Here is a 27,962-nt window from a genome sequence, read left to right as displayed (position 1 = left end):
GTGTGTGTGTGTTTGTGTGTCTGTGCCATAAGCGGCAATTAGTGGTAGGCACGGGCATAATGAGCCCTCTGTGCTTCCCTTTGTGTCATCAGGAATAGGCCTTGGTGATTTCAAAGCAGGCTCCCCTCTGGTTGGCTAAAAAAAGAAAAAAGGGTTGTCTGCGAGCTGTCAGCGTTTAAAGAGGCAGACAAAAGGGGGGCACGTTCAATTTAAAAATAAAATGAATTATAAATGTCTCCTTCTGAAACTAGGTGTTTAAGACACTTCTTCTTTTTGTTTCATCTCCGATTAAAAGGTCCCTGGGAGCCCCCCACCCCCACCCCACACGCACACACACACACACACACCCCTCGTAAACTTAATTTCCTGGTCTATCACACAGTTCAGGGTGACACAGGGTGTGATACAAACTAGCAATTACCAGGGCTTGGATTCCTTTCATTGGCGTTGTTGTTGTTGTATGTGGGAGGCCTCTTTCCATCACCCTGGGCTGGTTGTCTTCTTGCACTGCATGCCACAGATTCACCATTCATGCCATACAATAATGTGGACATTTCTTCTTTCAGACCCTCATTGGCCGTGTCCATGACTGCTCTCCAAAAATATGGCACGTTTATTTATCAAGATCAAAGGGATGTTGTGGAAAAGAAACAGGGATTTCGATCCCTGCATGGCGGAGCATAATCAACTCGGGACCACCACCATCCCTGAGAGAGTAGGCCTCTCTTGAGCGTTCTTGTGTAGTGGGTTTGGGGAGGCTGTTGAATCTCTGTTCACCGGAGAGAGCTGATCCCTCTCAGGATGTAGGGATTAAAGCGCCGCGCCGCGCCGCGCCGTCGCTCGAGTGACTCACGAGCGGTCTGCTGCCAGAGAAACGCTGATAAAATAACAAATCAAAAGATTTTTCGCAGAGCTAATTTTGAGCGCAACGTGATACGGGAGGAATGACACAGACCACATTTTTTCCCTCTGTCGGAACGAAGGAAACCATGAAAGGCAAAATGTCCCCCTTCAAACCACTCAGCACTACCCAAACAGCCTAACCCGAACACAGCTCCAAACCAAATCTCATTACTAGCGAGCCAATTTTCTGTATTTCTGAAGACAGCCATTACTTTGGTATATGATTTAGAGCCAGCATGAGACCATAGCTGTGGCTCTTGACATCATTTGCCTCAGGGGATGTGTTTGTAGATGTGCCACCTACTGCCCATTTCTGCACGGCTGAGATGCTGGTTTCATACATTTTAAAACATGCACTTACATGTTTTTCATCCTCAGACAGACCATTTGGTTTTGTAAAGGGCTGAAAGATTTGGGATTAATCAATCCATGTCAATGGCTCAAATAATCTATATCTCTGTGGTGTGAGGTTATGTTTACTGTCCCATGCGTAATCTAATAAATCAATCAATCTCCTTCAATCAATCACTGTAACCGTAGCCTGATGTCACCTGAACTACACCCCCTTACCTGGTTAACAAGTCCCCATTGTCACCCCCTGTTCTCCTGGAGCTGTGTTGGGTTGAAGAACAAGGTTATATGCAGTGGTGTAGTCCAGGGTAAACGCAGGTATACGGAGTATACCCACTTATTTTTCTGTCAGCATTGAGTATACCCACTTCTCAAAACAGGGCGTTTATCCTGTGCTGTATGGGCTGCTTCAAAAAATTAAGAGTATACCCACTTCTCCAGGGACCACTACACCACTGGTTATATGTCATGCTCACTGACACACCACAAACTACAGACAAATTACGTACCTGGCTTCCTGTCCCTGTAATGGGATTGTAGCAAGAGCTATAAGGGGGAACCCCACAGCTCTACCTAAATAGCCAGATTACGCCACCCTGGGAATTTCAACCACCGAATATTAAACTAGAGGCCAAATTAGGCACACCAGTCTTTGAAACCCACATTTTCAAACACACCACACAGGAAAAGTTGTGAATCCCATAATCATCTGATTATAAGAGAAAAACCTGAACAAACTTAACATAGAATAATAAGCATGCTTCCCAAAGAAGAGGCGGACCTAGATAGACGTAAGTAAGTCAAAAGTATAAAAGGTTTATTACCATTAATGTATCTTTAAAATCAGGGCCCAAACAAACAGCACTGTTATACCACTACTGGCAAACACTCCAAGGAGAGGAATGACTCAAAACAAATGAAAAAAGCAAAAGCAATAGCTATAGCTGTGGTATTGTTCAATGTATGTTTCACCAATAGGAAGCCGTATGTTGATAGGCTTGGGACCAATAGGATGAGGGAGTGAATGTGGGGTGTAGGGGTTAGATACAGAGGGGGCTGCTTATAAAGGATGTCAACCTTAGTGCACAGTCTGACTCATGCGTATTATTGTGCGAACTTGACAATAGCTATACCTTAGGGAGAGGCAGGCTAAGTGCAACTGGGATGTGTACTTCAAGGCTCACAACAACCTTGCCGGTACAAGCACATACAGTATATCACACGAAAAGTGACCAGAGTGACAGCAACCGCACAGCAACCATGGCCTATAGGGACAAACAATTCGCCTGAACACGGTGCACAGATTGACTAAAATGCGTATATGATGACTTCATCCAGTCGAGTGCAAAACAAATACGGCGATGTAGGATAATTAAGTTGGCTAACACATAAATGTACATCTAGCTCATTTTTTGTGCCGCTAATTGAACATAATGCCAGCTGAAAAGAAATATTTTGTAGTAATGTTATAGCCTAAAAATTAGTGTTGCAGGGATTTCAGAAAAACAAAGATGAAAATACAATGTTCGTGGGCCTGCTAGGCAGATATGTGAACTAGTTCAGTGTGTTGCCTTGAAGGAAAATGGGTATTAGGGCCTTGTGGTTGTGGTTTGATGTGTGGTTTGATATATGTTAAATATATGTCACGCTAGCGCTGAACTCAGCTCCTGCCATGCCCCCTTCTTATCTCCTCACCCTTAAGAGTCACCACAGCTGTCTGTGAACAGCAGGAAGGATGATAACAAATCATCTGGTCACCTCTGTGGTATGAAACATCAGTGATGCAGTTGGATTTGTCCCTAGTTAGGTTTTGTAGGTAATGAGGAAACAGCTCCACTTAGAGGGCTTCATGTCAAAGTACAAGTCCATACTACTTTTTAAAAATCTGTTTTGTATGTCATACATAGACAAATACCAGCATTGATGTATATTACTCCAGATAGTTAGAAGATGAGGGAAATGGAAGTGGTAGTGGTTGCTGAGCACTGAATGATAACACACTGTAACATTTATTTGTTAAATTAATATAGATATCAAACAAATATATATACAATAGCTGTTTAAAGTCAGTATTTGGATGAGAGTATGCAGAAGCTAACAGACCTTGGAGAGTTGATGAGAATACAGGTTGCATAATATGTACCCCAAAGTATAAATAGATGCCTGTGTGTGTGTGTGTTAGAGAGAGAGAGATAGTGAGAACACACACACCTCCAGAATGCCTGTTACAGTTTTGTGTGCACACACACACACACACACACACACACACACACACACACACACACACACACACACACACACCTCATGAGCTTTTCATTTAGTTTGAGTCTGTGAGTGCATGATCTACTCAAAGTGAGTCACTTTATTTTCACTCACTCCCTCACCTCAGTTCAGTTTTTTTTTTCTTGGGAGTACAACATACTGTATGCACACACACACACACACACACACACACACACACACACACACACACACACACACACACACACACGTCAAACAAGCACAGGTAAGAGTAGTATTAATCTACCGGTGAGTAAATATCAAATCATCAGTGAAACCCATTTGGCCCGTTGTTCACACCATGATGTCATCTTGTTTGGGCTCGTACACACACTGGTGCAGAGCCTTTTGTGACCCGGGTGGAAGTATGTTCTTCTGAACCGGAACAGAACCTTTTGTGACCCGTGTGGAAGTATGTTCTTCTGAACCGGAACAGAACCTTTTGTGACCCGTGTGGAAGTATGTTCTTCTGAACCGGAACAGAACCTTTTGTGACCCGTGTGGAAGTATGTTCTTCTGAACCGGAACAGAACCTTTTGTGACCCGTGTGGAAGTATGTTCTTCTGAACCGGAACAGAACCTTTTGTGACCCGTGTGGAAGTATGTTCTTCTGAACCGGAACAGAACCTTTTGTGACCCGTGTGGAAGTATGTTCTTCTGAACCGGAACAGAACCTTTTGTGACCCGTGTGGAAGTATGTTCTTCTGAACCGGAACAGAACCTTTTGTGACCCGTGTGGAAGTATGTTCTTCTGAACCGGAACAGAACCTTTTGTGACCCGTGTGGAAGTATGTTCTTCTGAACCGGAACAGAACCTTTTGTGACCCGTGTGGAAGTATGTTCTTCTGAAACGGAACAGATTCCAATAGTCTCTGTCAGTCACACATGCTCTTCAGCTGCAGTACAGTGCTCTCCACAATTATTAGGACCCCTAGTGAATATGAGCAAAACAGGCTATACAAAAATATGTCTTTGCTGTTTATCCTCTTGGTCTTTCACTCAAAATATTCAAAAAAAATCTTAACTTTTCATTGAAGTAAAATTATCGAAAGAAAAAAAAAACTGTTAAGATTAAATAAATATTTTCCGCAAAACATGTGAGTCTTTCACGTGATTTGTGAAAACCCATCAAACATGCCTGTCCCCCCCCTACCCCCCCCCCCCCCCCAAGCTCTGATGAGTTTTCAAGAATCAGTTTGTCTTCACACTATGATGGCGTGTGGCAGGACTGATGTATGTGTTATTAACTGTGCTTCTGTGCTTCTGTGCTGTTTGCAATGTCACGTACCTCAGTTTTCATATCTGTGTCAATTCGGTTTAAATGCTCTAATTATGAGTGTTTGGTGTTTCCCCTCTTATTTATTTTAAACACAAACCACAGAAACAGACGAGTGAGCTGCAAAATGCTCCTCTAACAGGAAATGTAGCTGAGCAGAGGTGACACTTAATGACTTTGCCAGTACAGACAAAGAGGTGACTGGTTCAAACTCTGATAACATGTAATGGAAAAATACGTGACAGACTATTGACATGTGTTTGATACCTATATGTAAGATATTAAACTAACTACATGACAGCAGTGCACACTGTGGTAATTATTCAACTGTTTTTTTTGCACAGAAAAACAACGCCTAGTCAATATTCAAGTTGCGCTGAAGCTTTAGGATTTCTTAACAACTGCTGTCTGCTACTGCTGATGTGTACTCCAACTTTATTCCTCTATTTTCAGGAACTTACATCTTGACACAGGATTACGTCAGTGCCCTAACAACTTAAGTATGTGCTGCATCACCTTTGTCCCTTAAGTGTTAATCGCTACATGAAAAATAAAAGAGTGAAACAAAAGGAATTAAGGGCTGAAACAAAGATATCTAGGAAAATTGCTTTATTAGCATCTGTTCAAATTAATACACAGATGAGGAATTCTTAAGTTTCAAGCTTAAGCTTATTTGTCTGCAGATCTTATCTTGAAGGGGCTGCGCTGAGGGAAATTCATTGGAGAAATTACCGAATATTTCTGTGCAAAAGCTATGGAATAACAGAACGTTACTTCCATTGGAAGACTTTCGAGCTTGTGCTGGTACACTTTGCTTGTGGTCACGTGTTAACGAGAACTGGTGGTCGGTTCCGGATCCTACAGACCGTCCAGGTTATCCATAATTCCCTGGACCTGCATGTCCTCTGGGTTGGCACACACCTTTATGTCCCACACAGTGATGAAGCTTTAAAAAGAAAAAAGAAACATCAAGAAGAGTGTGAGGGCAAAATAGAGTTGAACACAAATTAACAAAATTTTAAAGGTAACTTAAGTGGGAAATGGTAATAGCGAGATGAAGAAAACTCACATCACCCCCTTTTTAGGGCAGTTGGGGTGAGTGATATGATAGGATTTAACTCGTCTCACGCGGATCGGCTTTGAGTGATATTTAAAACAGCATTCATCCGGTCCCATGATGCCTAAAATAGAATTTGAGTTTGTTAGAAAGTTAGTAAACCAAATGTGCATACAGTAAATGCCTTCAAAAGCACAACAAGGGTGTAGAACAGTAACACAAACACACGCACACACACACACACTCACTAAGCAAAGGTCGTTCTACTAATTGTTGCAATTTTAATTATTTAACTTCTGCTTTCAGAAATCATGAACCACACCACCACATTTCCATAATTCAAAAACAAATGAGATATTTTGATGTGGACGTAGTTTGTCAATGGTCACCTTAACATTTAAATCACTATTTGAAATGCTTTTTCCATAGCCAAATAATTTTGAAACCATGCCGAACAACTGACGAAAAATAACTCAATCTGACAAACTTACTCTGGCTCTGTGCTTGGGAGCAGAGTGCCACAACAAGGACAGCAACAGCCACAACACAGCAGAGCTTCATCTTCAAGTCTTCAGATATCTTCAGGTGCAGTGCAGGTGTCCGACGCTCGTCCCAGGCTGACTGAATGCCAGTTGCCTTTGCTGCCAGTTTATATCTGACTATAGGAGTGTCACGTCTGAGCTGACATCCGCTCCGGCTATGCCCCCATCATCACACTCTCACTCTCTTGGCTGGCTCAAACGATTGCGTTGCAATGCGTTGGTCCAACAGGAGGAGGAGTCTGGAGCATGGTGTTGTGTTGATAGCGGAGACGTTAGAGTGAGATTGACGTGTCAACAAACCAATCACACCTCTAGCAAGCTGCTTACCTTTTGGGTAGTAGCATGCTAACATTTGATAGGTGGCTCAGACCCCTCCAAATCCCCTCAGCGTTTTTTTCAGTTACAATAACGGGATTTTTACATTGTCCAGTCTCAATGTCTTGGTAACTTTTAAAAAATCTTAGCAAAGAAAAGTCAAAGAAACAACTTAATACGACCATCTACAGCCATGTTTTTTGAGCTTCGCGTCTTGAGAAATGAGCATGGGCAGTCATAATTTCGTGAAAGGAGATTTGATTGGCTGACCCTTGCGTTGCCTCACGAATAGTTGAAAAATGTTCAACTCTCGTCACAAGCAACGCAACTGAACCCAACTGAGCCATAATTCAGTTCGGCAACGGATGATGTCACCCCATCCATCAATCATTGCACCATCCCCACAGCCCACAATCACAACAGTAAGCGAGTATGACGAGACCCAGTCAAACTCAATGGGGAGCTCGCCTAGTAAAAATTTCCTTCGTTAAGTCAAACGATGCAAAATGAACGTGTTATTGCATTTTTTGCGAAAAATCAAATATTTAATTTTAGCCATATAACAGAAAAACAGTATTTCATGAAGCAGAAAACAAGGAATTACGACGATTTTGACGAGACTCCAGTCAAACTCAATGGGGAGCATGCCTCTAAAAATATCCTTCATGAAGTCAAACGGTGTAAAATAAACGTGTTATTGTTGCATTTCTAGTGAGAAATCAATGTCTACATTTTACAATATAACAGAAAAACAGTAATTCATGAAGCAGAAAATACGTAATTACAAACATTTTGGTACCATTGATTTAATGAAAGCACTCAATCCAATATGGCGGACAAAAACTGATTGAGCGCTTCAGAGTTCAGACTGTTGTATATATATTCAGACTTCGTTTTGTATATATATTCAGACTTCGTTTTGTATATATATTCAGACTTTGTTTTGTATATGTATTCAGACTTTTGTATATATATTCAGAGTTTTGTATATATATTCAGAGTTTTGTATATACATGTATATTCAGACTTTTCTACATATATTCAGACTTTTGTATATACATTCAGACTTTTGTATATATATTCAGACTTTTGTTTATATATTCAGACTTTTAAGTGTTTGATTGCGTGCGCCTGTGAGTAAATAAAAAGCGAAGAATATAGTATAGGATATGATAAACTTTTATTAATCACGTGCGGGAAATTCAATTGCCAAAGCAGCAGGGTAGTGGGAATAGGAATCAAGTATCTATACATTATCATCAAAAAAAATAATACAAATTTTAATAAGAAATGAAATAAATAGATAAAATAGCAAATTATAGACAAATTATTTAAATATTATATAAAACTTATGGTTGATTGATTGTGTTGGTTGTGAAGTCTAATGGCTACTGGCACGAAGGACTGGCCAAGGCGCCTTATGGTGTGCCGAGGAGGGATCAGTCTGTGGCTGAACGTGCTCCCCATCTGCAGTAGCTCGTCATAGAGGGGATGGGAGGGGTTCCTCAGGATAGTGTTGAATTTCCTCCTCGTCCTCTCCTCCGCAACTGCCTCCAGTTAATCTAGTTTAACTCCCACCACAGAGCCAGCCTTCTTTACAAGTCTGTTTAATTTGTTTGCCTCCCTGGTGTTGATGTTACCCGCCCAACACACCACGCCAAAAAAGAGGACACTGGCTACTACAGACTGGTAAAACATTGCACACTTGAAAGGACATATGCATGACTGTCAGATAACTACACTATCTTCACACTGAATAACTACTTGTAACCACAAACCACAGAAACAGACGAGTGAGCAGCAAAATACTCTTCTAACAGGAAATGTAGCTAACCAGAAGTGACACCTAATGACTTTGCCAGTACAGACAAAGAGGTGACTGGAACGTGTAATGGAAAAATACATGACATAGTCTATATCTATGTGTTTGATACCTATATGTTAGATATGTTACTAATATGAAAGCAGTGCACACTGTGGATATTGTTAAACTGTGTATTGTACAAAAAAAATTTAAGCAAAAAATTATGTCTGGTCAATTTTCAAGTTGCGCTGGACCTTTAGTATTTCTTAACAACTGCTTTCTGGTATTGATGGTGTGTACTCCAACTTTATTCCACTATTTTCAGGAACTAATATCTGGTTCCTTTCAGTGCCCTTACAACTAAAGTATATGCAATATCACCTTTGACATCTAAGTGTGCATTGCTAGATGAAAAATGAAAGACTGAAAAAAAGGAAATCAGTGCTGGAACAAAGATACTTAGCAAAATAGCTTTATTAACATCTGTTCAGATTCATGTACAGATGGGGAATACTTAGGTTTATTCAAGCTTATTTGCCTGCAGATGATATCTTGAAGGACTGCGCTGAGGGAAATTCAATGGAGAAATACAGCATATTTCTATGCAAAAGAGCTTTTTCGAGCTTGTGCTGGTTCACTTTGCTTGTGGTTACGTGTTAACGAGAACTGGTGGTGGGTTCAGGATCCCACAGCTTGTCCAGTTTCTCCATAATGTACTGGACCTGCTTGCCCTCTGGGTTGGCACACACCTTTTTGTCCCTCATAGTGATGAAGCTTTAAAAAGAAAAAAACATTTGAACACAAATTAACACAATTTTAAAAATAACTTAAGTGGGAAATGCTAATAGCGAGATGAAGAAAACTCACATCACCCCCTTTTTAGGGCAGTTGGGGTGAGTGATTTTATAGGATGTAACTTGTCTCACGCGGATCGGCCTTGAGTGATATTTAAAACAGCATGCATCCGGTCCCCTGAAGCCTAAAATAGAATTTGAGTTTGTTAGAAAGTTAGTAAACCAATTGTATATACAGTAAATGCCTTCAAAAGCACAACAAGGGTGTAGAACAGTAACACACACACACACACACACACACACACACTCACTTAGCAAAGGTCGGTCTACTACTTGTTGCAATTTTAATTATTTAACTTCTGCTTTCAGATATCATGAACCACACCACCACATTTCCATAATTCAAAAATATATGAGATATTTTGATGTAGACGTAGTTTGTCAAGGGTCACCTTAACATTTAAATCACTATTTTAAATTCTTTTTCCATAGCCAAAACATTTTGAAATGCTGAACAACTGAGGAAAAATAACGCAATCTGACAAACTTACTCTGGCTCTGTGCTTGGGAGCAGAGTGCCACAACAAGGACAGCAACAGCCACAACACAGCAGAGCTTCATCTTCAAGTCTTCAGTTATCTTCAGGTGCAGTGCAGGTGTCCAGAAGCTCGTCCGAGGCTGACTGACTTCCAGTTGCCTTTGCTGTCAGATTATATCTGACTATAGGAGTGTCACGTCTGAGCTGACATCCGCTCCGGCCACGCCCCCTTCATCACACTCTCACTCTCATGGCTGGCTCAAACGATTGCGTTGCAATGCGTTGGTCCAACAGATGACGGAGGAGGAGTCTGGAGCATGGTGTTGTGTTGATAACGGAGACGTTAGAGTGAGATTGACGTGTCAACAAACCAATCACACCTCTAGCAAGCTGCTTACCTTGTGGGTAGTAGCATGCTAACATTAGATAGGTGGCTCAGACCCCTCCAAATCCCCTCAGCGTTTTTTTCAGTTACAATAACGGGATTTTTACATTGTCCAGTCTCAATTTCTTGGTAACTTTTAAAAAATCTTAGCAAAGAAAAGTCAAAGAAACAACTTTTAGGTACAAATACGACCATCTACAGCCATGTTTTTTGAGCTTCGCGTCTTGAGACATGAGCATGGGCAGTCATATTTTCGTGAAAGGAGATTTGATTGGCTGGCCCTTGCGTTGCCTCACGAAAAGTTGAAAAATGTTCAACTCTCGTCACAAGCAACGCAACTGAACCCAACTGAGCCATAATTCAGTTTGGCAACGGATGATGTCACCCCATTCAAAGTAAATAGGGATCCGTCAACCTTGATGGATCAACGCATTCCAATACGATCGTGTCGTGTCGAGCCAGCCGTCCCTCTCACTATCCCAGCTGCCCGTCATTTCATCTTTCAGTCACATTTGCACTCCCAGCTGCACCTTATTCCCATCCCGAAATCACTAAACACACACACACACACACACACACACACACACACACACACTCCTCACTCCAGTGTTTAGTCTCGTCGCTACACCTACAAAGTTTATGCCTGAGACGGCCAGCTCTGAATATCCCCTCATTGCACCTGAGATGCGGCCTCCTGTTTATCAGCCTCTACGAGTTCCTGGTCGGCTGCCCTCCACGTCAGCAAGCTCCGTGCCTCCTTGTTTCTACGCCTACATATTCCAGAGTTCCTTGCCTCCTGTATCCTACACCTGCCTTACCCAGAGTCCTTGCTCACGACCCAAGGTCTTTCATGACCTTCTTGTCTGGCTGAGTGCCGTGTACTTTAGTTCCCCGCCCTTACACTTATAGCCAGAGTTGGAATCTGTTTGCTTAGAAGTGTCCCTAGGTATAGTCTCTGTATTTGTTTAGAGTCCCCTGATAGTTTACTAGTTACTCCCTGTTTGCCCTGTTTGTGTTCCCCAGCGTCAGACGCAGGGGATCTTAGATTTGTTCGTCACCCACTGTTTGTTCCGGTGTAAGACACTGCGAATCTTGGTTTCGATTTTACTCTTGCCTTCTTAGTTTCACGTTATTTTGATTACAATCCTGAGTTATATTTAGCTCTTTGTTAGTTGTAGTTTCTTGTTTTTGTGTTCCATAGTGTGTTTCTCTCTTGTTTAGTTCTGTCTTATCTAGTTGCCTAAGTTAGTCCAGCCTACTTCTGAGTTGTTTTTTTCCCTGTCTGTTGTACGCCCTGTTAGTGTTCCCAGGCTGAATTAATTAAGCTCGTGGTGGACTACCAGCGGAGTGGGAGGAGGAGCCCCCTAACTGGATGGTCTGGAGGCGGTTTGGGTGGAGAAAATGTGGAGGAAGCTGGACTGTTTTTAATTTATTAATGTTTTATGTGTATGTTTGATTCCCATTTCTGTTGTCCCTTTCATTCACTTCATAATCTTGCTGCTTTGACACCTGAATTTCCCTAACGGGATTAATAAAAGTGTATTTTATCTTATCTTAATATGAACTGCTTTACCTGATCCACCAATCTGAGTCCAGACCTCTCATGACAAGGAGGCTACTGCTTAGGACAGCCCACTTTCCACTGTGAAAAACTGCGTTTTCTTGTCAATCAAAGATGACGTGTCACCAAAGTGTGGAGGAGGGGTTTGTGGTGGGTTGGTGCGTGGAGGAGAGAGTGAGATGCTCAGGGGGCGAAATGGTGTGTGTGTTTGTGTTTGTGATTCAGCTTTCTTTTTCTACCCCGACCCCACCTTCCTTTGATGCCTTGCAGGAGCACTACTGGGCTCGAAATTAATCTTCTGTCTCATCCTTGAGTTTTAACTTGCTTGTCAGATAATAATCTATCATGTTAAGTCATTAACGGTAATCAAAATATGAATATTTATTAAAACATAAAATAAAACCAGAAAAAGCTAGTTTCACTCTCACTATGAATAACTGTACATGTTTATATGATAAAATATGTTTGTAGAAATTAACTAACTACATAAATATATATATATATATATATACAAGCCCACTCCAGTTGCCTTTCTGTATTAGTGTTTGATTGTGTGTGCCTGTGAGTTAATAAAAAGCGGAGAATATGCATGACTGTCAGATAACTACACTATCTTCACACTGAATAACTCATTTTATAAAACAATTGGGTTCTATCGTGTAATTTAGCTGTTTGTGATTGGACGAGAGACGTTCCATGAGTTGGATTATCCGTCAACATACCAACAGTTTGGGACTTTTCACAGCTAATAATAAATCATGGATGTGGATCGCTCGTTGATGATAACCGTTAATTCAAAGTTCTTAAAATTCCAAACCAAGACGTTGACAATGGAACTATTTTTTGTTGCGGAGAAACAATTGCGAAATAAACCATTTTTAATCAATAACTTTGTGTTGAAATGTTAATTTGTTGACGGTAGAATTGTTTTATAAAAGCAATATAGCACTCGTGGGAGTGGGGTAGGTAAGGGATAATCCCACGGGTGTTGTTACCTACGCCACCCGGCCTTCGGCCTCGGTGGCTACGGCCGAATACCACCCGTGGAATTACCCCTTACCTACCCCACTCCCACTCGTGCTATATTGCTTAAGTAACCACATACCACAGAAACAGACGAGTGAGCAGCAAAATACTCCTCTAACAGGAAATGCAGCTCGGCAGAAGAGACACCTAATGACTTTGCCAGTACAGACAAAGAGGTGACTGGAACGTGTAATGGGAAAATACATGACATAGTCTATGTCTATGTGTTTGATACCTATATGTTAGATATGTAACTAATATGAAAGCAGTGCACACTGTGGTAATTGTTAAACTGTGTATTGTACAGAAAAACAAAAAGCACAAAATGATGTCTGGTCAATTTTCAAGTTGCGCTGGACCTTTAGTATTTCTTAACAAATGCTTTCTGGTATTGATGGCGTGTACTCCAACTTTATTCCACTATTTTCAGGAACTTATATCTGGTTCCTTTCAGTGCCCTTACAACTAAAGTATGTGCAATATCACCTTTGACATCTAAGTGTGCATTGCTAGATGAAAAATGAAAGACTGAAAAAAAGGAAATAAGTGCTGAAACAAAGAAACTTAGCAAAATAGCTTTATTAACATCTGTTCAAGAAACAGATGAGGAATTCTTAGGTTTATCCAAGCTTATTTGTCTGCAGGTGTTATCTTGAAGGACTGCGCTGTGGGAAATTTAATGGAGAAATTACAGAATATTTCTGTGCAAAAGCTACGGAATAACAGAAAGTTACTTCCATTGTAACTCTTCTGAGCTTGTGCTGGTGGACCTCGCTTGTTAACGAGAACTGGTGGTGGGTTCCGGATCCCACAGCTGGTCCAGTTTCTCCATGATGTCCTGGACCTGCTTGCCCTCTGGGTTGGCACACAACTTTTTGTCCCTCACAGTGATGAAGCTTTAAAAAAAAAAAAATCAACGTCAAGAGGAGTGTGAGGGCAAAATAGGTTTTAACAAAATTCTACAACATTTTAAAGGAAACTTAAATGGGAAATGCTGTTATGGAGATGAAGAAAACTCACATCACCCCCTTTGTAGGGCAGTTTGGGTTGGTGGTTTTATAGGATTTCACTTGTTTCGCAGGGATCGGCTTCAGGTAAAATTTAAAACAGCATTCATCTGGTCCCCCAATGCCTAAAATAGAGTTTGAGATTGTCGGAAAAATTAGCAAACTAAATGTATATACAGTACATGCCTTCAAAAGCACAGGGTGTGCACAGTAACACATCTTACTATTTAAAACTGTAAAAAAAAAAAAAATATGTAAATGCTTTTTTCATAGCTTAAACATTTTGAAACAATAATGAACAACTGACGAAAAATAACTCAATCTGTCAAACTTACTCTGGCTCTGTGCCTGGGAGCAGAGTGCCACAACAAGGACAGCAACAGCCACAACACAGCAGAGCTTCATCTTCAAGTCTTCAGATATCTTCAGGTGCAGAGCAGGTGTCCAGAAGCTCGTCCGAGGCTGTCTGACTTTGGTGGCCTTTGCTGTCAGATTATATCTGATCATAGGAGGCTACTGCTTAGGACAGCCCACTTTCCACTTTGCAAAGACTGCATTTTCCTGTCCATCAAAGAAGATGCGACACCAATATGTGGAGGAGGAGGGGTTTGTGGTGGGTTGGGGTGCGGAGGAAGGGGGGAGGGGTGCTTAGGGGGCGAAATGGTGTATCTGTGTGTGTGTGTGTGTGTGTTTGTGACCAAGCTTCCTGTTTCTACCCCAACCCCACCTACGGTGCTTCACAGGAAGACTACTGTGCTCGAAATTCATCTTCTGCCACAGCCTTGCACTTTAACTTGCTTGTCATGCAATAATGTATCATGTTTAGTCCGAAGTGACTGAGAATGCCCATATCAGACCACTTATAATGACACAGCACAGCTTGTGAATCCAGATAGTATCTGACACACTGAGACAGATCAGGTCATATCTAACCCACAGATGGCTGTTATCAGATAAAGTACCAAATGAAGACTGCATTGGGATTTCAATTTAACTCTTTGGTTATTATCAAATAGTGCTACAAAAATGTTATGTTTATATACTGTATATGTTGTATAGTATAGAGCATACATACCATTTGTGTTTTTTTTTATGTAAGTGTAAACTCATCTTTAAAGCTCTCCAGGAAGTGGTTAGGTGACCTACATATGTCTTTCATAGAAACCACCTTCCAGGGTTATTTTTCTACGAACACTCACAAATAATTGAGAGTGTGGTATGATGAAATTGGTAGTTTGTATTAGTACATACTTCCAGTTTATAATATTAGTTTTGAGCGTTGAGTGACTTTTGTCTGCAAAAGTCTTTACTTAATGTGCCTCTCCCTAAACCACCTCCTCCTCCTCTCTTATTCTACACCTCCTTCTGATCCCTCTCCCTACACCACCTCCTCCTCCTCTCCCTTCACCTCTTCCTCCCTCTCTCTACACCTCCTCCTCCCTCTCCCTACACCACCTCCTCCTCCTCTCCCTTCACCTCCTCCTCCCTCTCTCTACAACACCTCCTCCTCTCCCTACACCTCTTCCTCCCTCTCTCTACACCTCCTCCTCCCTCTCTCTACACCACCTCCTCCTCTCCCTACACCTCTTCCTCCCTCTCTCTACACCTCCCTACACCACAAGTCTCTATTCCAGAAGAATGTGAGGCTTGTATGTCATGAGTGACATTAAGGGCATAATATTTCAGTCTGTTTCTGAGGCTGTAATGCATTACTGTAAGTTCAAACTATTTAGCTTCTCATTGGAAATTAATTGCACCACAAATATAGAAGAGATAAAAGCAAAAACCTTCTTAACCTTTTTTACACATTTCATTTCACAATATTTCAACTTACCCTAACTGTGAAATAGCTTACACAAAATGTAAAAAAAAAAAAAAAAAAACAGCAAGAAACCAAACAATAACTTAATAGATTTATGTTAACAGTTAATTATTACTTAGTTGAATCTAAGTGGTGCTCGCCAAGGACATGGGTTAAATTCCCATGCTAAATGGCGGAAAATGGGGGAAGCTTCCCAAAAATGGGGTAACAACAAGCTGAAATAACTGCTCTGAACGAACCAAACTAAATTAAGTTAGGCAAACACCCTGTCTAACAAGTTTGTGTGTTAATAAAGGTTGTGAGGAGACAGTGTTGGTCATCTTGTATTTATTGAAATCATTTGTGTTTGCAAATGTTACAATAGTATAAAGAAAGAAAGAAAAAATAATGAACAAAAGGCAAAAAATAATTCCACTTATGCCTGGTCAAAAGCCATAGAGTACATGCTTTGAGTATATCCCCAGAGGAAGCTTGGTAACATTATTTGTTAGGCTGATGGATTGAGCTGATTTTATTTCAAGAGCTGAAAGCTTAGTCGAGGTAGAATTTCCTTAACAGTTTGGCGACCTCCGGCCTGCCTGGTTGGACACACAGGGATACTCCACGTTTCTTTGTTTTGACCCTTGAACGAAACATTGTAACAGGCAAACATTAACAGTAAACTTGAAACCCAAAAGAGCTCAATGATTGGTGTTATAATAATAATAATAATAATAATAAAATGTATTACAGGCTCAAGGCCCACATGGAAAATGTATAATACATAAAATCAATACATTACATATAAATATACATACATACTGTACAATCATAAATACATATCAATACACAAGGAAAGAAGGGCTAAAATACAGATGCCAGACGGATGAAGAGATGGTTATATACTTACAGATAACCTGGGTTGACGCACTCTGGGGAAGTCGCCACAATGTCTCTAACACGGTTCACAGGTATAGGTTTGTTGTAGTAACGGAAACAACATTTTTCTGGAAAGTAACCGTCTACAACGACAAAATAATAATGTAAAACACCAAAGAACCTTACACAGAAGAAGAGCCATACAACCATAAAACCAGCTTTAGCATGTAATGGTATAGAAGAGGTTTAAGAGAGATATGAGTTAAAACAGATGTGCACAATCATGGAATCATAGCAAATATTAATATCAAGTGGCCAGCAAATATCTCGCGGTTAATGTGTCTTGATCAACAAGTGCGTAGATAAGATCAGTGGATACACTCACGTTGACTCATCACTGCAGTGCAAAGGGTGAAGAGAAGGATGCAGGTGACGGTAAGCTTGTTGTTCTCCATGGCTGAGTCTTGAAGTGGACAGGCGAAATGAAGACTTTGAGAGTGACAGTGTCCACCTTCTTCACAGAATGTGCTATTTATATCTTTTACTTAGATATGTCCTATAAAATATATCAATAAATTACTTCAGGTGCGCCCGCTTGTTGCTCACAGCCTTTGTCCGCTGACAAAAAAAGACCAAAAAAAAAACTGGGTTGTAGGTCTGGGTTGTGGTCTCCCTTCTGGGACTTCCTGTGCATCAAGCCCCTACCCAGCCTTGCATGCTACAAGCTTTGCAGAGTTATTGACATGACTGTGTAGGCTGCAGAGTCTTTGGGCTTTTTTTTTTATTCAGGAAGGCATTTCTGGCCTTGTGTTAAATCTTTTCTGTTATGCTTCTGTTAACAATTTTTTTATTATTATTTTAGTTAATTTCTAATATAGGCACTCTGAGATTCTTTGGAATGAAAAGTTGCTGATTAATCAAAGAGTGTGTGTGTGTGTGTTTGTGTGTGTGTGTGTGTGTGTGTGTGTGTGTGTGTGTGTGTGTGTGTGTGTGTGTGTGTGTATGTGTGTGTGTGTGTGTGTCTGTGTGTGTATGTGTGTGTGTCTGTGTGTGTGTGTGTGTGTGTGTGTGTGTGTGTTTGTGTGTGTTTGTGTGTGTGTCTGTGTGTGTGTCTGTGTGTGTGTGTGTGTGTGTGTGTGTGTGTGTGTGTGTGTGTCTGTGTGTGTGTGTGTGTGTGTGTGTGTGTGTGTGTGTGTGTGTGTGTGTGTGTGTGTGTGTGTGTGTGTTTTTCCATGACAACAGGTGGACTGATTGCGTCTTGGTCCGGATCCTTCTATTGAATACCCCAGGTCTAGAGGGACGTGTTCATTTTCAATAACACACTATATGGTCTAATGTTAACAAAAAAAAGTTTATAATAATTAAGACCTTTGTTATGTTTTTAATGGCACAAACGACACACTGGAACACACACGTGCCTATATGGAGGCGACACAGGACACACACACACGCAGGCAGACCTGAGGTCACGGTGAATTTATTTTCTGTTTTTTCCCATTCTAGACCGTCCTTCATCAAGGACCTCCCAGGAGCAGTGGGCAGCTTGTAGCGCCCGGGGACCAAGTGAAGTGAACTGTCCATCTTTGGTCAGGGATGGACATGTGTTCTGTTATTTTGATTGTTTTTTTCTGTTGGGGTTCTTAGTGGAGGAAACCCCTTAATATCATCTCTTTCTGAATTCAATTTACCCTAAAAACCACAGTTTAGTGTTTTTCAGTGCTTTTTCCATGATGTAACAGGTGCAATACTATGCGAACCTAATGGAGGACACCTTTTGGTTTCGATGCCTTTTTAGAGAGCAAACAATGCTCACAAAAAGTACACCATCGAGAAAAGTACATGATTGGAAGCATAACATTTGCCTGCAGTGGCTGTCGTGGGTATTATAGTTCACCTTTAGCTGGACCAAGTTTCATATTTACCTATGCATATCTACGAAATGTTATTCGTTACTTAATACGAACCACTATGTCTCTATTTCAGGTATAATCCCTTCTGCACCCATGCAGCTGGCTTTGAGTCAATTCACTCTCCCCTTGTCCTTTTACCATGATCCCCCTACAACCCTATAACAACCTATAGCTGTAATCTAGTGGACTGCAAAGTGACTTTGCTTGATGTATTCAACAACCACCTTAATACGAGCATAATTCTATTGAATACAAATCTTTGCAATGTTAACATACATTACGCACCAGATCATCAGCAATTTTTTCACGTGAGGTTTTTGTGTTTTAGTTTTGTTCAAAGTGTTCACAGCAAAAGGAGTTTTTATCAGATGTGGCGCACGATTGCACGTCTGCGGACAAACCGATGTTGGAGAGATGCAACGCTGACTTCCTGTTATATATTTAGTTGACTGCTGTGGTTATCTGTAGGTGTTTCTTTCACACAGTGACTGAAAAGTTTTATACCTGATGACTATTGCAGTTCTTTTTTTTTAAGTCCCTCAAGATTCTGATGACAAACTTTTATTTATAATTTTATTTAGCTGTGTTGGGATAAATTGCATTATTTCACTTATTTCAAGGTTTGTTTATTTTTAAACCTGTTGAATGAATGGATGAAAGCCCATTTTTTATTTCATATAATGAATCAATTTGTAGCATGCATTAATTATTTTTACATTAATATATAAGTACTATGTTTGAAAGTAAATAATGAAGTATACCTGAGAATTAAGTTAATGCATCACATTTGTTCAGAATACGTTCATAGCATCTTTGTGACCCTATACTGCAATAGCGCATGGTATTTAACCAACCACAGGCATATTATATGCCCTAATTACCTACATTTCACACAAAAAAGTGAATTATAGGAGTATAAAAGTTGCCACATGATGGCAGTATTATATGAACCTCATTTTTCTCATTTTGATGACCATGCAAATACTACACAGTGTAAAACACTTTTTCATGTCTGAAGTGTATAAATGTAATCATAAACACAGTATGTTTTTGATACTTCAGATGTCAGTTACACACACTTTTCTGGGCCTATTCCTAATTATCGACCTATTAGAGAGAATACCATTATATATACTTGATAAGGATGGACATCCTGTTTGACACATAGGCACTTAGCTGAGTGAAATAATAGACTATCATCGCTAAGGGAAGGGGTTGCTCTCTGAAACTGGCAAATGGAAAGTAACACCTAAATAAAGGCCTATAAAAGCTCATTTGGTCAGGTGTACATATAAAGAAAAATGGTGCACACGGACCTCTCAGGAGTTGTAGATGTAATAACGGTGTATTTGGAGAACTAAAGCAGAGGGAAACAGGGAAATAACTGGGTTTAAACAAAGGAAACCTTATACTAAAACAAAAAAAATCTAAGCACAAATAATAAAGTACAAAACTGGTAAATCACAGAAAATAATGTCCTCAAAACAGGAAGACGCACAGAAGTTATAGTTTTCAACTATGAAAGACAACAAAAGATCACCTAAGGCCGGAGCACTGAGTATAAGGGCAGAGGAAGGCTTAAGAGAACAGAACAGAAACCACAATAGCAAAACGACCTTGGAGTGACTTCAGATGCATCTGCGGGTTGCTCACAGCCTCGTCCGCTGACAAAAAAGAAACCTACCTTATCTTGCATGTTATTGACATGGCTGTGTAGGCTGCAGAGTCTACTTGATTGTGTCATCTTTTTGCTTTATAGTTCTTCTGTTTGTGCAAAAAAAGAGACCCTGGGCTATTCATAACTTTCAGAGCTGTTGGCTCGGATGCCCAGGCCTAACGACACTTTTACATGACAACAGGTGGACTGGGTACAAAAGCTTGTTTTGTAAGTCTTAGGTGGACTGATTGCGTCTTGGTCCAGATCCGTCTTTTGAGTACCCCTGGTCTAGAGGGACATGTTGATTTTCAATAACACACTATATGGTTTAATGTTCACACAAAAAGTTTGCTTCCGAAACAATTCTGGAATAGTATAGGTGCCATCCTCACATGCAGGGCATTCCCATATCATCTCTTTCTGAATTCAATTTACACTAACAACCACATATGAACAATTTAGTATTTTGCAGTGCTTTTTCCATGATGTAACAGGCTCAATACTATGTGATCCCAATGGGGGACACCTTTTGGATTGGTGCCTTTTCAGAGAGCAAACATTGCTTACACAAAGTCCACAAAACGCACGGATGCTATAGCTTTCAACTATGGGAGAAATCAAAAGATCACATAAGGCCGGAGATGCACGGAGTATAATGGCACAGGAAGGCGGGATTCACCAGTCTGGAGTCGGAGGAGCGCGAGATTATTCCACCCTTCCTATATAACCGTCATACTCATACCATATTGTATTTTATTTATTCCTGCTCTTCCTGGACTCTCCACTTTGCAGTATTGTTTGTATATATATTATAATAAGACTTGTTGACCATTGCACTGTTGTATTGTATTGTTTGCACTGCTGTATTGTTTTGCACTGTTGTATTGTTTTGTGTTGTGATGTATATTTGTGTAATATGTGTAAGTACACCTGAGAGCCACTGCACCAAGACAAATTCCTTGTTTGTGCAAACTAACTTGGCCAATAAAAGCTGATTCTGATTCTGATTCTGATTCTGATTCTGAGAGGGAACAAAGGAACAGAGTGACCTGGGAGTCACCGAAGAGGGGCTTTGGTTGATGTGGAAATCACTTTTCTGAAGATTGAGGGAACAGAGAGACCTGAGAGTCTTGGAATGGTGGAGGGTTGATGTGGACACCAACTGGTCGGGGGCTGCAGTCATCGGGTTTAATCCCTGGTTAGACGAGGTCCGACAGGGAAGTGAGGAGTATAGCGTGGGAAACAGGTGCAGGTGATTGTGTAATCAGGTGAATGTGAATGTGACCGAGGCAGATGGAGGCGCTCATGGGACCGATAAGGTGATTGAGGCTGTCATTGTGCAGAGGGGTGCGAGCTAAATTCGAAAAGGTGGCCGTAGCCAGAGCTGGGTTCAGCGCAGACGTGACAATATACTATAACATAATGTAGAAAATGTGGTCTTAATGATCGTTTACGTTTCACCCCTTACAATAAGAAAGACTTTTATGAAAGATTACATTTTCAATCCCAAATTTAGATTGCATGCATCAGGTTCAAGAAAGGCAGGCCTGATGAGCATATAAACAGTAAGCTGAAGCCCTTGCCAAAGAGCCAAGCTGGGGTACACATAAAGAGGTAAATTAGATGGGCCAGGAATTCTGCATTTCCTGAGACAGAGCAGAGGTAGATCAACTGGAGGCAAGGCTGTGTTATGGATCGGGTCTGTGACACACACAGACACACACACACACATACACACACACACACACACACATACACACACACACACACATACACACACACACACACACACACACACACACACACACACACACACACACACACACACACAGACCCGATCCACCGGAAATAGACCTTTAAGGGTTAAAAGCATATGCTCAAGGTCAAGCAGAATATGGCATGATAATGTACAGAACATTGGGTTTCATGAGGTCATAAAGGTTCATTACGATTGACTTCAATTCCAGAAAAATTCAACATAAACCTTGAGTTGCGAAACTGAAACTTGAGGGCCCACACTGACAACTGTTGCTCTCTTCAAGTTTACCTCCGCTATTGCTCTGTATTGCTTTAAAGCATGCAATGGTGTTATTCTCTAGAGGACCATTGGCAGTGATATTGCAATCCAAATGTTTAGCAATAAGATCATTTTAACAACTTTAGCACAGGTATGTCAGTCAACTGGTAAACTGTCAGTCTACTTCCTCTGTAATGACCTGATTATTTCTGCCTATGTGGTTGGTTGGTTGGGGTGTGAAAGAAGGGGGGTGGATGCTCAGTGGGCAAAATGGTGTGTGTGTGTGTGTGTGTGTGTGTGTGTGTGTGTGTGTGTGTGTGTGTGTGTGTGTGTGTGTGTGTGTGTGTGTGACCAGCTTCCTATTTGTACCCCTTCCTCACCTTCGATGCACCAAGGAAGGAAAAATGTTGTGCTCGGAAGTCATCATCATCATCATTTTTTAACTTGTGTTTGTCACATGTCGTGACTGATTAGTAGATTTGGGATCAAGTAAAAACTCTTCCTTTCAGATCTGGATAAATCTCTTTGTTCTTGGCTTTCAAGAAAAATCTTCATCAGAAGTCAGGCAGAGAAGGGAGCAAATAAAGGTTTATTTTGTCAGTACACTACCAATAGCATAAACCTGAGCAAGACCAATATGTCATTCAGAATATGGTCATAGCAAGCCTTTCAATACTATCATGTAGCAGATCTTGTACCAAACATGACGGCTTCTGGTTTCTTGCACCTGGGGCTAATCCCTGCAGCCTAGCAGTGGTCTACTTGGTTGTCAAGTCTATCAGTCTACATTCATCTTGAGGAAATAACATTACACTGTGAACACACTGGACACTTTTAGTAATATGATGTGAATACATATCAAGATTACATTCAAAGTCTAGTGAGGTGTCCATTTCATTCAATATATTGATTATGCAAATAAGTGCACTACCCCCTATTACACACCCGTCAGATACGCACAGACACACACACACACACACACACCTTGTTTGCACGTGTATGTCCATGCATACCCACACATCTCTGTTATCAACTTACCAAATTTGAGCTGTTTTTAGGAAAAAAAATATCAATTTTGTGACTTATTTTTTAAGTTGGGTCATATTCTAAACTAAAGGATATCAATCACCTGCTTGGTCATTATTCCTTCTTTTCAAGTGGATTTGAACATTCTGTACAGCTAGGCAGGCAGAGGCAGGTAAATTAATGCCCGCATTCACATTCATACAGATATATTTACTAGCATATTTACGTGATATATGACAAAACAAAACCATGTGTTTTTGAGCTTAGGCAGCTAAAGAGGAACATTCCTCATGATCACACTCCATGGTATTCATGACCTGAAAGTGTCTAAGTAATTTGAGGATGACCATGTCACAGTATCAAAATCAAGCATTCAGTTCTTGCCAATGGAATTCATTGTTCCTCATTCAACATTATCAACTCATAATGATATGTCTTTGCGGTATTCATAATCATATACAATAAATAAATAAGAATAACAACTATGGACCTGATTTTTTAACAAATAGCTTTATTTATACAAAGCAAGTTCTTTCAAACAAAAGTGAACTGTATGATAATAAGCTATACATTTCTGAAGGGCATGTGTGCTAATACAACACAATCACAACAGGCTAATGCTACAAGAATAACAGACAGTTCACAGCGATATGCAGATGATTCAGAGAGAGAAAGTTTGGATACATCCCTGGGAAAGTTCAAACACCTAAAGTGAGGTGTGCAGTAGAGTATGTGGCTATGCACCAGTGTGTGAACTGCAGGCAAGGGACTGACTGTGCTGTAGGGTTACAGGTAGGATTTGTGAAGGCAATGTGGGGTTTCAGTTGGTCAATTGCAGGCTGGTGATGTGTGTGATTTTGTAAAAAGCTGCACGCCTTTACAACCTGGAAAGGAGACAGAAGTCATTGGGAGGGAGTTTGAGAGAGAGAGTGGGGACATCAAGTGTCAACCCCGAGCCTAATGACTTCCGGCTAAGACGTAACCTTCCTTCAAAACCCCCATGCCAGAATGCTGTTTTTGACAAAGTAGCTACTGTATATGAGGACATTTATTTTGTATGTCATGCTGCAATAAAAGAAGTTGTGTTTTAGGGGAGAGTTTTAACCCCATTTTCTGCATATATTTGTTGGTCAAATGTCAAACTTTTGCAAGACAAAATTGAGTTGGCGAACTGAAACGAGTCTTGTTGAAATAATCCACTTCCTCCATCACAGTCTGAATGTGTTCAGCATCTGGGTTTGCACACAACTCAGTCCCATTTGTAGTGGTGAAGCTTAAAAACAGAAACAATGAGAACTAGGGTGTTACTAGATAATTTAACACAGTGCAGTACATTAGTACATTTCAACAGAAAACATTTAGGTACAAGACAAAAGGTGCTTACATAATACCCTTTTGGGTGCACTCAGTGCTGGTTCTTCTATAGCTTTCCATCTGGTTTGAAATTATTGCATCATTCTGGTACTGAAAGCAGCAGTTATCCGAGCTAGCACCATAATGAGTGGAATCTGTCACAAAGATTAATTCAACAGTGACATAGGATTCAAAGCTTCATAAACATTTAAGGGGTGATTAAGCAACAAAAACTAAAAAACAAGTATTTGGTCACGCACTGATCTCTAGCTTCAGGTCCACTTCCCCCATCAGGTTTTGGATCTTTGATTCATCTGGATTTGCACAAAGCTTAATTCCATTTACTGTTGTGAAACTTCGAAGAAGAATGGAAATAAGACAGCTTCAGTGGAGTTAGAAAAAAATGTTACTGTTGTTACAGTTACTAAGTTAGTAAGTTAGGCTAAGAGTAGGAAAAGAAATGAGGTGGAAAAAGTACGACAATCAAACCATTTACAGATATGATTGTCTCCCTTACTCATAATTTCTACCCAAAGTGAGCCATATTTGCTTATGCTGCTTATGTTTGCGTTTACAATATGTACATATCCACTATGCTTGTGGATACCAATAACCCACCAAAACTTTGAACATAGCTATCAAGTTAGCTTTGTAAGATGAAGTCAAGTAAGACAGAGATACTCACACAACACCTTTCTTGGGGCAGATGGTATCCGTCAGTTCATACGTCTCAATCTGGTCTACAAGAGGAATCTGGCTGTAATAAGTACAACAGTACACATCTGGTGCAGTGGGACTTGCACTGGTAATTGCTGTGGGATATATGAAGGTAAATGTTAAAGAAGTAGGAAAAATCACATAATTGGCAAATAAAGAAACCCTAAATGTTTTTTTGACTTAACCTTAACAAATGGATAATTTTGGGAGCATTCAATGACAACAATTTTTTTACGTAAAATACAAAAATTATTGTAATTTGTAAGTCAGAAGTAGTCATATTGTGGAAGATACTTTGAATGCATAGCTTTGCAAGCTACCAAGTACTTCACACTAGAAGTCAAGTTTAACAACTCTTAACTCTGAACAATGAAAGCAATCGCTGCTTGAACTTTAGCATGACTTTTGAATAGACTCTGGCACGGACTCTTTGTTTATGATGTCGAGGACATTTCTACCCACAATGTGAAAAACTTCTTTTAAAAGGCAAGAGGAAATGTACTCTCTATAGGGAAAAAGGTCTGTAACACTTGAAGTCCCATAGTTCCATGACTACATTTGAGGGCTTACTGAGTGAAAATATGCACACATACTTAATGACTTATTAGTGTGTTAAAGCATGACAGGATTTTGTGACTTGTATGCGATGGAGGCCCATTTGAGATTTGCAAACCAAACAGTTAGCAATGATTGTTTTTTCAACTTCAGCACTGGAATTGTAAGAGTTTCAGACATACTTGTCATCGCTATAGTGGGCTGAAGATCCCACCCAGAACTGGTGGTGGGTTCAGGATCCCACAGCTGGTCCAGTTTCTCCATAATGTCCTGGACCTGCTTGACCTCTGGGTTGGCACACACCTTTTTGTCCCTCACAGTGATGAAGCTTTGAAAAAAATCAACATCAAGAAGAGTGTGAGGGCAAAATAGATTTGAACAAAATTCAAAATGGAACATAGGTGTGAAGTGCTGTTGGCAAGATGAGAAAAACTCACATCACCCCCTTTGTAGGGCAGTTTGGTTTGGTAGTTCTATAGGATTTAACTTGTTTCACAGGGATCGGCTTTGTGTAATATTTAAAACAGCATTCCGCTCCTGTGATGTGTAAAGCATAATTTGATGGGGTTGTTAGAAAATTAGTAAAGTAAATGTACAGTACTGTGCAAAAGTTTTAGGCAGGTGTGAAAAAATGCTATGAACTAAGAATGCTTTGAAAAATGTAAACAATAAATGTTTATTTTGTATCCATTTACATGGTAAGACTGAGCACAGCAACAAGACACAACGTAGTTATACTGCATCAGCAGGGTCTCTCCCAGACAAAGATTTCAAAGCAGACAGGGGTTTCAAAATGTGCAGTTCCAGCTCTTTTGAAGAAGACGTTGAGGATGGTAGACGCAGTGTTCAGCCAAGGAAACTTAATGCAGCTGATGAAAAACACATCAAGCTTATTTACCTTCGAAATCGGAAGATTTCAAGCAGTGGCATCAGCTCAGAACTGGCAGAAACCAGTGGTACCCAGGTACAGACATTTACTGTCCGGGGAAGTCTGGCCAGAAGTGGTCTTCATGGAAGAGTTGCAGCCAAAAAGCTCTACCCCGACAAGGAAACAAGGCCAAGTGACTGAACTAAGCACGTAAACATAGAAACTAGGGTGCAGAAACATGGCAGAAGGTGCTCTGGACTGATGAGTCAAAATTAGAAATATTTGGCTGTAGAAGAAGGCAGTTTGTTCGCTGGAGGCTGGAGAGAGGTACAATAATGAGAGTCTGCAGGCAACAGTGAAGCATGGTAGAGGTTCCTTTCCAGTTTGGGGCTGCATTTCTGCAAGTGGAGTTGGAGATTTGGTCAGGATGAATGGTGTCCTCAATGCTGAGAAATACAGGCAGATACTAATCCATCATGCAATACCATCAGGGAGGCGTATGATTGGCACCAAATGTATTCTGCAGCAGGAACATAACCCCAAACATACAGCCAATGTCATTAACAATTATCTTCAGCTTAAAGAAGAACAGAAAGTCCTGCAAGTGATGGTATGACCCCCTCAGAGCCCTAATCTCTACATCATCGAGTCTGTCTGGGTTTACATGAAGAGACAGAAGAATTTTAGGAAGCCTACATCCACAGAAGATCTGTGGTTAGTTCTCTAAGATGTTTGGAACAATTTACCAGCCGTGTTCCTTCAAAAACTGCGCAAGTGTATCTGGAAGAATTGATGCTATTTTGAAGGCAAAGGGTGGTCACACCAAATATTGATTTAATTTAGAATTTTCTTCTGTTCCTTCACTGCATTTTGTTAATTTATGAAGAATTGATGACAATAAACTGTTAACACTTCCATTTTTGAAAGCATTCTTAGTTTACAGCATTTTTTCACACCTGCCTAAAACTTTTGCACAGTACTGTATATACAGTACAGTATGCCTACAAAAGCACAAACAAGGGTGTGCACAGTAACACACAAACACACACACTCACCAAGCAAAGGTCGGTCTACTATTTGGTACAATTACGATTATTTAGCTACTGCTTTCAGACATCATGAATCACACCACTATGTTTCCATAATTCCAAAAAATATGTACCATATTGTGATGTAGACGTAGTTTGACAAGGGACACCGTAACATGTAAAACACTATTTTAAATGCAATTTTCATAGCTAAAGCATTTTGAAACTAAACTGAACAACTAAGGAAAATTAACTCAATCTGACAAACTTACTCTGGCTATGTGCCTGGTAGCAAAGTGGCACAACAAGGAC

The 27,962-nt window shown here is 40.5% G+C and overlaps 3 protein-coding genes across 3 annotated transcripts; all 3 read right to left on the bottom strand.

The window, feature by feature from the left end:
• Positions 1 to 5,668: 5,668 nt before the first annotated feature.
• On the bottom strand, positions 5,669 to 6,468 carry LOC308361178 (C-C motif chemokine 4 homolog; the record flags this gene model as incomplete). Its single annotated transcript, XM_080833440.1, has 3 exons — positions 6,359 to 6,468; positions 5,880 to 5,991; positions 5,669 to 5,756 (listed from the first exon to the last, which is right to left on the bottom strand). Exons 1-3 carry the CDS (start codon positions 6,426 to 6,428, stop codon positions 5,669 to 5,671), a joined length of 270 nt encoding a protein of 89 aa, XP_080689566.1. The 5' UTR covers positions 6,429 to 6,468.
• Positions 6,469 to 9,184: 2,716 nt separating this feature from the next.
• LOC308360008 (C-C motif chemokine 4 homolog) lies at positions 9,185 to 9,943 on the bottom strand (the record flags this gene model as incomplete). The annotated part of the gene is made up of 3 exons (XM_080831738.1): positions 9,185 to 9,302; positions 9,396 to 9,507; positions 9,874 to 9,943. The coding sequence occupies 3 exons, from the start codon at positions 9,941 to 9,943 to the stop codon at positions 9,185 to 9,187; spliced, it is 300 nt and encodes a 99-aa protein (XP_080687864.1).
• Positions 9,944 to 13,484: 3,541 nt separating this feature from the next.
• On the bottom strand, positions 13,485 to 14,290 carry LOC308360202 (C-C motif chemokine 4 homolog). Its single transcript, XM_080831993.1, has 3 exons — positions 14,175 to 14,290; positions 13,853 to 13,964; positions 13,485 to 13,728 (listed from the first exon to the last, which is right to left on the bottom strand). The coding sequence occupies exons 1-3, from the start codon at positions 14,242 to 14,244 to the stop codon at positions 13,611 to 13,613; spliced, it is 300 nt and encodes a 99-aa protein (XP_080688119.1). The 5' UTR covers positions 14,245 to 14,290; the 3' UTR covers positions 13,485 to 13,610.
• Between the last annotated feature and the right edge of the window lie 13,672 nt (positions 14,291 to 27,962).

Source organism: Sprattus sprattus (genome assembly GCF_963457725.1).
Source record: "Sprattus sprattus genome assembly, chromosome: 2".
Taxonomy (NCBI): domain Eukaryota; kingdom Metazoa; phylum Chordata; class Actinopteri; order Clupeiformes; family Clupeidae; genus Sprattus; species Sprattus sprattus.
This window is presented reverse-complemented; position numbering and strand designations above follow the sequence as displayed.

What these genes read in the sequence shown, in the direction of transcription:
- LOC308360202 (XM_080831993.1), bottom strand. Translation starts at nt 14,244, where the DNA reads ATGAAGCTCTGCTGTGTTGTGGCTGTTGCTGTCCTTGTTGTGGCACTC. An exon ending in CTCCCAGGCACAGAGCCAGA is followed by an intron (nt 13,965 to 14,174) that starts GTAAGTTTGACA and finishes ACTCTATTTTAG; the next exon opens with GCATTGGGGGACCAGATGAA. An exon ending in TGCCCTACAAAGGGGGTGAT is followed by an intron (nt 13,729 to 13,852) that starts GTGAGTTTTCTT and finishes TTTTTTTTAAAG; the next exon opens with CTTCATCACTGTGAGGGACA.